This window comes from Montipora foliosa, chromosome 10, assembly GCF_036669935.1.
Source record: "Montipora foliosa isolate CH-2021 chromosome 10, ASM3666993v2, whole genome shotgun sequence".
NCBI classification, from domain to species: domain Eukaryota; kingdom Metazoa; phylum Cnidaria; class Anthozoa; order Scleractinia; family Acroporidae; genus Montipora; species Montipora foliosa.
This window is the reverse complement of record NC_090878.1, coordinates 30,923,734-30,933,733: the sequence shown is the minus strand read 5'-3', so window position 1 is coordinate 30,933,733 and position 10,000 is coordinate 30,923,734. Positions and strand designations below refer to the sequence as shown.

Below are 10,000 nucleotides of genomic sequence, written 5' to 3'. Positions count from 1 at the left end.
AAAATACTGTTTATCAGCGCTATTTGAAATGGGTGCTTAGAGTTAAAATGCAAGACCTGCATAAGCATGGTTCGCACGACTCGCTGGCTCTCCCAGCCAACATGGCGTCCCCCCCAAAAATGCGGACGACCTCATAAAAAATCCCCAGCGTGAAAAAACAAGTTCTGTTGATGTTTCAATCGAAACCTTGGCCACGTCAGTTTACTTTGTTTGCCGCCGCCGCCGAGTTTCAAGCAACTAAAAACTGAAAGGAGGTGGGTTCTACGAACTAATCCAACTTAAAAGGTATGCCATATCGTTGCTAGTGTGAAACTATATGTAATGTAATGTCATGTGCAAGATGTAACTGTTGAAGGCACAGTGCGTGGAAAGGCTCTGAGAGTTATCAGCTTCTGTACCTGAGAGTGCCATAGGCAATTTCCTAGTGTACTCAGAGATAAAATCTCGAAGCAAATACGACCCTGGGTTCCGAAATCAGACAAAAGTGATGCCACCTCTCCATAAACTACTTTTCGTAAAGAAAAAAAAAAATTCAAAAGTAGCTCTGTGAGATTTCATTGGCACTCTTCAAAATTAGAACCGCATGATGTATAATACGAATCAAAATAAATCCTGACGCCCAACTCGGCCTTCAAGAAGCAGGCATACAATGTGCGGGGCTGGTACTATATTTTTAAACATAATTACCTTTCATATAAGAGCGAAAAGCTCATGCCTGGTGGAGGTGTCTAAGTAACTGAAAAAAAATGTTTCGTTGTAATTACGGTGTAAACGATTGACATACTCTGCAGTCTTCCTTTACAGTCTTCTTCTATTGTCAATGAGACACCATACCACTTATTGCCTTTACTACTTGGCCCACTTTTCTATCTTCCCCCATATGTTTAGCCCCTTCCCTCCTGAGAGTAAGACTTTCAGATTTTACCCTGTATACACTGTAATGCCAAACAATTTTAATACTACTCAATCATGGCCTGCACTTTATGGGGGAATTGGTTAAGTGGCATATAGATCTACCTTGAACAACTCTACGCGACACTTAGTGGTGAACTGAAATCCGCTTCAGTTGACTCAAAAGTAGAATGGGAGGGGAGGACCCGAAGCAGAGAGTGGGCTCAGTGTTGGCAACTTGAAGTTTGTAATCCTAGCAGATAAAGCAGAGGTTAAGTGAGATTTTTAATTATCTGCTGAAAATTCCTACACAGCATTGTTTTAATTATGCTTAAAATAAATTAAGATGTTCACATCAAATCAGGTAGCATGTGGGGCAAAAAAATAGTGATAAAATTGAAAATACAGCAGACTTCACAAGGAATTTTTATGACTTAATCGCAGGTTGTTTCAGTGTCTGTAAACATTCTAAAATCCTGCATGCTGGATTAGGATTGAAAGAAACCCTTTATTTTTAGTCTTACAGCATATCCTGACTTACCAGGGTTCAGACTTACTAAACTTACCAGGGTTCAGTTAATTAAAGTAACATTATTTTCCCTTTACAGGTTACAGGAACTGAATGTTTCAAGGATGAAAATTGTTCTTTTCTTGTTTATTGTCTTAATGACGGCACAGCTGGACCACTTTCTCTGTGGTAAGTTAATTGAACCTATCATGCGTCTCTGCTTCATTAAAACAACCTTAAAGTGCCCATGAGCGATAACCTTTTTTTCTAATTTCTGACCTGAATCTACATGTACATCATTATCACATGAGGTCAACAATCATGCTGCTTGAACAATTCAATTTTTAGTAACCAATTCAATGATTAAAGTGATCAAATCTGCCTCCATTGTGGCCCATCCTATAATGCAATACATTTTTGGAGGTTCTTTATCTAAAAACAATACAAGTTATTTACCCTTGGGACCGTATCATGCTTCAGTGAATTGGATATCCATTGTTTTAATGCAAACAACCCCCCCAAAATGAACTGTATTATGGGATTTGTGAATTCAAAATATTGAATGAATATTTGATGGCCACTGAATGGATGTTTAATAAGGCCCCATCCGCACATATCTGGATATTTTTAAATTCGCAACTTTAGCTTTCTGGATCAAAAATTATTCCCATCCACTCGTAGTGTATTCAAATTGAATTTGCCTGTCCACACATATCTGGATTCACTCTAGTACTCAGGACTCCTCGAGGAATAGCAAGGCATAATTATTGAAGTGTACTGTGTTGAATTTCATAGCTATGTTTAACTGCACATGTGATAATACTTGAAATAAGTCCAAGAAGTAAAGAAATAATAATAAACTTATAGAGTGCATAACTCTATATGAATATAATCTTATGTGCTAAATTTACAGCAATATAATATTGCCCTCGGCAGTCATCTTGAGAATTGATTTCATGGTAAGGAACTGAGCTCAATCTTGCTACGTCATCCGGATAAAATTTCCAGATTTAGTGTCCACATGGTTCCTTATTCATAGCAGATTGAAAAGTACCCATTCTGGAGAGCGTATTCCAAAAGTTCTGGATTTGCCAGCGAATTTGCGGGATACATGTACGTGTGGACTGGGCCTAAATTCAATTGACCGTTCTGTATCTTCTAATTATGGTCTTGTATGTGGTATGATGTCTGTAATTATTTTGACTCAATATGTCACCTAGCAACCTATAAAGCCATCAAATATGCTAGTGTGTTAGCATTGGCATTAAATTTCTCGAAATGAAAATTGGTAGTTTTTAGTAACTCCAAGGCACAAATTGATGAAACTATACCAGACACACATATAACTAAACAAAGAATCAACGTTTCTAAATATAGTATTAATAAAAGAAACTCAATTACCGGTATTATCATTTATCAAAGGCCTATGGCCAAAATTGCCTTTTCATAATTTGTAACATTAAAATGATAATACTTAGATACGTATTTGTATCATACAATGTACATGTATTTTATTGCTCTTTTCAATTTTATTTTGTGTACAGTTCTTAAAACCGACATGTAGTTGTGGTGTGTTAGCAGACTGACGCTACCAGCTCCATCTCCTATGACTCGCTCGCTTTCCTTAGTGAAGTGTCTTTCAATATACATGTAAACAGGCTGTCATCAGATGCCATTGTTATTAAATGTTCTATAAAGTTCGTTCAGTTTGGATGAATCTCTTTTGAAAAGGCTAGCATTTTTCTGATATGCCATTCAATGGCTTACCACATTGTTATAGCTCAAACTTTATGTCCTGACCCGATGTCCAGTCACGTGACATTAAAACTGTCAAAAGGGACAGATTATTGGACAAAAGCGATTTATCTTAATTCTTTACGATTAAATGCTTCCTTATGAAACCATGGACTTCGAGGCTGCAACCAAACTCCTGATTTCTGTATCTGGATGGGAAAGATAAGTAATTTCAGTTTTTTATTATCATTTTGTTACAAGCAACTTTATTTTTTGAGGGGCAAAGGCTGTTCTGTACATTCATTGCACAAGGCATGGTTATAATGATCAGGGCTGTCATTAGAGGCCGTAACCCATAACACCTGTTACGGCTGAGCCCAGTCAATGTTACGGGTGATGGTTGCTGCAGAATGAATATTCATGGCGCAAAACAAATTAAGATTTATTTATAAACATTTACCTTCTACAGAAAATATAATTACTGCCTTGTGTTGTTTGTGTTCCTGATTCTAAGACGTGTTTTTTGTAAAAATCCAAACATTTTCTGTAAGAAACCTTTGGAGAACACCCCTGATCGATCGTTGTTGGATTCCGACGCCATTTTCAGTAACAAAATCATTATCAATGCACCGTACTTGATATAAATGGGATTCCACTGACCATTTTTCAAGGTTCTGTGATGCATGACCATTTCCACATGGTTAGTAAATATCTTTATTCATTGTGAAGTTTATCTTTTCATCACTTTTTGATTGATTGCACCTCAGAGGGCTGGAAAATGCATTTCCGAGGGTCTAATTTGAAGAATTTTCTGGTGGAACATGCCCCCAGACTCCCCTAGGCAGTAGGGGCTCAGGCCCTTCGGGTTTTCCTTTACATGGCCTTTGGCCACGTATTTACATGTTATGGGTGAAATCTTGAGTGCCACACCTGCTTCAAAACTTATAACAACCCTGATGATGATAATGCATGTTTTCAGAATGTTCTTGCGAGTAAACAAACAAGAGTTGTGCTTTATTGCTAGCTGCCCTAGCAAGTGCGGCTACAATATGATACTAACTTTTATCAATAGTCTTTACGCTCGTTCACTTTTAGCGACGAATATTTGCTCTTTTTACTACATGTATGTATTGGCAAGTGTACGTCATTCAAAAGCCCGTAATTTTGGTTATTGACTGATATGCGTTAAACGCGTAAGCCCGCGGCGTTTCGTCTGTCAGGTACTCGTAGAGAGATGTATAAACTTAACTGACTGACTCGCGTCCTATGATTGGTAAAATATTTCTTAATCTGTGGACATCTTGGTTTCCAATTTGTTGGAACAAATTTGTTTTTCCTAAAGTTCAATCATCTTTGCAAATTTGGTGGCGATCAGGCAAATGAAGAGATAACCTTTGGAATAAGGCATCATGCGTCTCGGTGATCAGGAGCCAAAACTGCCATAATTGACGACATTAAGGCAATTCCGTGAAGTCTTAAAACCTTTCGTAGTCTGGTGAAATTTGAATTGTGTGTAGAGTTTTTTTATGCCAAATCGAATGATCCTATTTCCATCACGATAGCTTAACCTAGTGACTGACAAAGTCACGGAGAAAAGTTGGAAACATTGGTAATGTCGTTGAAAGTCACGCATGCTGTATGATATCATGAACAAACTCGATTCACGTGTATGCAGAGCCCTTGAAAATTGTGTGGCAAATGTGCTTTTGAACGAGAGATAGGAGCACCAGAAGCCATCGATCTTGTAACATAAATAACTGGTATTAAAATTAGGCTTTGTATTATTGAAGTACATGTACAATGTTTAAAGGGGTACTCTGACCAAAATCGCATCTTTCCTATCTAAGCCATTTTGAAACATAAACAAGTAGTCTGCATGAGAAGAAAAATGCTGTTTACTTTTTTCAAATATCTCTTTTCGTTCCAGAGATATTCGAGTTTTTAAATTATGCAAATTAGCCTAGTGATGACATCATATACTCAACACAAGTTTGTTCAAATATGATGAAAAGAGATATCTCAGCCAATTTGTATCAGAAATTTTTGATTTTTTGCAGTAAGATTCTACTAAATGTTCTCCACAATATGAGCTTAACAGTTCCATTACCATGGCATCATAATGGGTTCCAGACCTCCCCCATAGTAAAAGCTTTCCTGGCCACCTTTTGCATTCCATTGTGATAATTGCTAACAGCTCTTCATGTCCATGATCCAGAAGCATATAAATATATTAGCTCGAGTTTGTGGCCTAGTTTAACATTTTTCAAACTGAAAATCACTAACACATTGAAATCAAGTGGGTGGGGACTGGAAAAGAGTGAGTTGCCATGGGAACAAAATTTTTTATAGCCATAGGTGTGTTTCGTGTAGAACTATTAGACTACCAAGTTTCAATGGTCTGCGCTGCAAATTGGCCAAGTTAGCTCTATTTATATACTCAATATAATATTCGGTTGAGTATATGACATCATCAGTCATCTCATTTGCATATTTTACCCATTTTTCAAACTTAAATATCTCCGGAACCAACGCAGATATTTGCAAACGGTAAATGGCGTTTTTGTTCTTTTATGGAATTCTATGTGATACACTCAAAAAATCAAGCGGTAAAAATTTGATCAGAGTACCACTTTAATGATTGTTCCTGTTTCACCTAAATAAATACATTTCACTCAACTGAAATTTGCTTGGTAAAATTTTAAACTATAATTTTCTTATGGTGTTCGCTTCTTTGTAGGTGTTTTGTGGTAATAGATAAGGACAGAAATAGGTGTGAATTATTGATTGAGAAATTGTTCTATTCAGGGTGTATCTCACACCTTAGATTAAGCGCAAGGAGAGCAAAGAGAACCGATGAAACCTAAATTGAATTACAGTGAAAATTATCTCAAAGGTCATTTCGTTTGCTGTGAACTTGCCAAACTTGCAAAACAGTGTTTTAGTTTAGTACTTTGAACTGAAAATTATGTCAAGAGCCATTTTAATTGCTGCGAAGCTACCATTGCAGTTTATTAATAATTTTGTACTCCAATATGTGCAATAGGAAAATTAAACAGCAGCAACTTAAAAATAGGTGTGACAAATGAACAGTATACAGGGCTTGAAAAAACCCCCGTCTGGTCATCCAGGGCAAGTAACTTTCTCCCCTTACTTGCCCTATGGGCAAGAGCCCAGGCAAGCCGTTCTCTGACTAAATTTTTGATAATGATTTTGAGAAGAAAGGGTAAATTTTAGGCTCAAGGGTAATCAAGTGAAGATGAAGGTGAAGATAAAGCTTGACAAAAATTACAATTTGGAGCATTGTTTTGTTGATTGCATGAATTGGTTGCCAGCTAGCATGTGATCAAAATCTGCCTGAATCAAATTTCTTTCCAGGATTAAAAATAGCCACGTTGGGCACGAAAACGCTCTGTTTATTCTTAAAATGTTAGCAATTTTCTGCAAGCATTTTCCAGTTTCTCTGTACAAAACTTAACTCAACAATGATATATCAAAGCTGTATAATTTGTACGTGAAAAGAACTGCATATTTCTACTGCGAAAACGAAGGCAACATTTTTGATAACATACTTGGGCGACACCGCGCGAAATGAAAAGTATTATATAATATGAAAAAGAAATGGATAAGGGTGTCATCAAAATTCTTTCAGAGTTCCTGTCCAGAAAATGACTTAAAATAGTTTTCTTTCAAACAAAGACATTTTCCCTCGGCTAAAACTATTTTTTATTCACACAAATGAGAAAATAATTTTATGCTCTCGCTGCAAAACTGACATTGTGAACTTCATTGGCTTGTCAAGCATAGACTGATATGATACCCTTTAACCCAAAGAATTGACTTGATTGTGGCATTTATTGATAATTGCCACCTTTGTGAGGAAACAACCTTGGAATGTGGGGAGACTATCCTTACCCATACCAGTGGCAAGTCTGTGGATCTCACTCAAGGGTCTATAAAGGAGGGTGAAACAAGGGTATTTTCTGACAACTGTAACATTGTTTCTACGCAAGATGGCATTAATTTTGCTGTGTAATTTTTTAAACTTTTTCCATCCAGTCTACAATAAATTAAATTAAAAGATGAATTAATCCAAAGTTAAGTGGAGTTATACCTCAAAAATCTTTAAGGGTCACTTTGGAAGAAAAAAATGGCAGTTATCTAGAAAGCTGAACATTTTGGTGCATACAAAGGTGATGGTTTATATGCGATGATTAGCTGAAGATAAGTATTGTCCCACCACTTGATATCCATGGTGTCCTAGTTTAAAATATAGTTTTTGGCTGCACTGATTCCCATTTATGCTTTCCCGAACCTGATTTTTTATTATCTTTTTAAATGGCCTTAGTGCAGGCTAAATTAATAGAAAAAACCCCAAAGTAAAAGGGTAAATAAAGTAGATTACGAACAAGGTTGAGGTGGGAAAACGTTTTTAAATACTACCAAATCGCTTCTCTTTTATTTTTGAAATGAAGTAAGCTATAAGGCCAGCTATCTAAGCAGTAACCCTAGTTACTGTTACATTCAAGTGTAGATTTTATTATAGATTGTAGATATTCATGAGATGTTAAAATTAGTATTTTAGGCCTTCACAGATGAAGAGCCACATCCTTTTATGTGGATATACTGTGAATAAACCGTTATTATTATTATTATTATTATTATTATTATTATTATTATTATTATTAAAAAGTCAACTTTTAAGATGAGAACAAGCACGTGGGTAGCAACTTCGTGCAACTTCGGTTAAGGCTAAGACGGTTGGATTTCAGGCGTAGTCTGCCTGTGGCATCCCACGTAAAGGTAAATGAGTTACACAGACACTCAGCTGCAATTGCCAGAGTGCCCTAGCTGTGCAAATTAGTGCGATGACATCAATGAGTGCCTCTTCAGAGTGACATCTAAATCCCGTAGCCTTACAGGGTAGACAATTTTGTTTGAATCGACTACCAAAGCAGATTTGTGATCGGCAAGGAGATATGTAAGGTGGCAATCAGTGGTTCCAGATTTTATTGCCAGTATATTCGAGACTAAGAGTGACATGCGTTGCGTCCCAAGGTAGACATGATCACCCGCAGTGGGTAACAATGTACAAGCTGCAGTACATTGGCGATGACAACACATTCTTCTACTGATGTGTCTTTATTCTTCAAAAGATAAAATTACATATCTTGTGTTACATTCAAATATAATAATAATAGTGGGCTATTTAAATAAGTATGCCTCTAAATAAGATTAATATATAAATAGAAATAAATGCAAAAATCAAATGCAAAAAGTACTCTATTTACAAAGCTACATTATACTTAATGTCCAAACAGTACCGACAGCCCATGAATACAGGCATTTGTATGTTTCCAGATTTCTCTCCTTGTTTTAGGCCCTTGTACAAGTCTGAATAAGGGTTAAAAGCCAGAGTTTTCGTCTTTAGCATGCTGTTCCATAAAAAAATGATCTTAGGAACATACACGTAGGACACATTCCGCTCTGGGAAATTCCCCTCTCTGTAACTAAAAACATTGAGGCTCAAAGTTCCTGATGCAATGTTTCTTTTAAATGGGTGTCTACAACAACAAAAACCGACAAGACCAATCCAAACCAAAAGAAAGCCTACCTGCTCATTTATTGCATGTAAAGATGACGTTCAAGGTGGCACTTGGGCAAACAATGTTAATTTATTTGATCAGTAGAATAAAGCTTTAAGGAAGAATAGGCAAATTGTTCGCTCTTTAAGTCATTTTGATTTTAGTTGGAACTGGCGACTTCAATTCAATTTATTTCCATGATATGGATATTTTTAAAATAAAATAATCACCTGTTTTGCTTAGTTGCTGTAAAGAGAGAGAAGTTAATTCCATTTAATAAACAATGTAAGCTTTCCACTATTCATGTGCTGTCTATGTGTTGATATATTATATTTTAAAACTAGTGGCATTCTTACTAAAGGTTGTTGCGAAGTGGCTCTGTTATTGTTAACGAATATGGACATGCAAAGAGGGCTTCTGATCCCAACATTTTTTTTCAATTTAAAAACCAGAATGTCAACAACCTCTTGGCATGGAATTTGGTGCAATCAAAGATGCGCAGATACAAGCGTCTTCTGAGTGGGATCTAAATCACGCCGCCATCCAGGGAAGACTTAACTTCCAAAAGTCAGGATTAAAGCAAGGTGCCTGGTCTGCAAAGAAAAACGATAAGAATCAATGGTTGCAGATTGATCTGCGAAGATTGGACTTTAAAGTGGGAGCTGTAGCTTCCCAAGGAAGGAATCAGGCTAACCAGTGGGTTACAAAGTACAAACTGCAATACAGTAACGGTGGAGTTAACTTCCGATACTACAAGGAACAAGGACAGACCGGTGACAAGGTAACATGTGACGATAGGCAATTCGTCATGACCTGTTTTGAAGAAATCGACAGTTGCAGTTTTCTTTAATCATTGACAAGCTTTTATAGTTCGTCTACAAGACAGGCAGACAAGCCCGACAGTGGAAACAAGGTCCCTGGCATTCTTATCGTGCCGGGTGAATGCTTCCGTTGCCCATTTAAACATTTCTACTAAAGACATTTTCATTCATTTTTCAAATCTCCCAGTCAAACGTTTAATTGTTATTGATTGGATGTCGTGTGTACATTATCATCGCACGGTGGACTTTCTTGCTTGTATCCCTTATTGGTTGTGCTGTGGATCATGAACTCTTTAGCCAATAAACAAAAATTGTCGGTCTTCGCATCACCAATTGTATTCTTTTTTCCGTTTAGGAATTTACCGCAAACAGCGATCAAGATTCAATCATCTACCACAAATTAAACCCAGCAATCCAGGCGCGTTACATTCGATTTCGTCCGGTCACTTGGCACAGCCACATAT

At 36.9% G+C, this 10,000-nt stretch overlaps 1 protein-coding gene across 4 annotated transcripts in view; it reads left to right on the top strand.

The window, feature by feature from the left end:
* Window positions 1–10,000, top strand: part of LOC137973206 (uncharacterized) — a 61,886-nt gene that overhangs the window by 3,492 nt on the left and 48,394 nt on the right. For 2 of the 4 annotated variants that reach the window (XM_068819979.1, XM_068819978.1), the window contains 4 exons: window positions 1–285; window positions 1,500–1,588; window positions 9,168–9,496; window positions 9,892–10,000. The exon at window positions 1–285 is cut by the window's left edge and continues 115 nt beyond it; the exon at window positions 9,892–10,000 is cut by the window's right edge and continues 33 nt beyond it. In XM_068819979.1, the coding sequence (XP_068676080.1) occupies window positions 1,525–1,588; window positions 9,168–9,496; window positions 9,892–10,000 (502 nt within the window). In that variant the 5' untranslated portion in view covers window positions 1–285; window positions 1,500–1,524. The remainder of the gene's footprint in view (window positions 286–1,499; window positions 1,589–9,167; window positions 9,497–9,891) is intronic. The other 2 variants (XM_068819980.1, XM_068819977.1) reach the window with 2 other exon arrangements.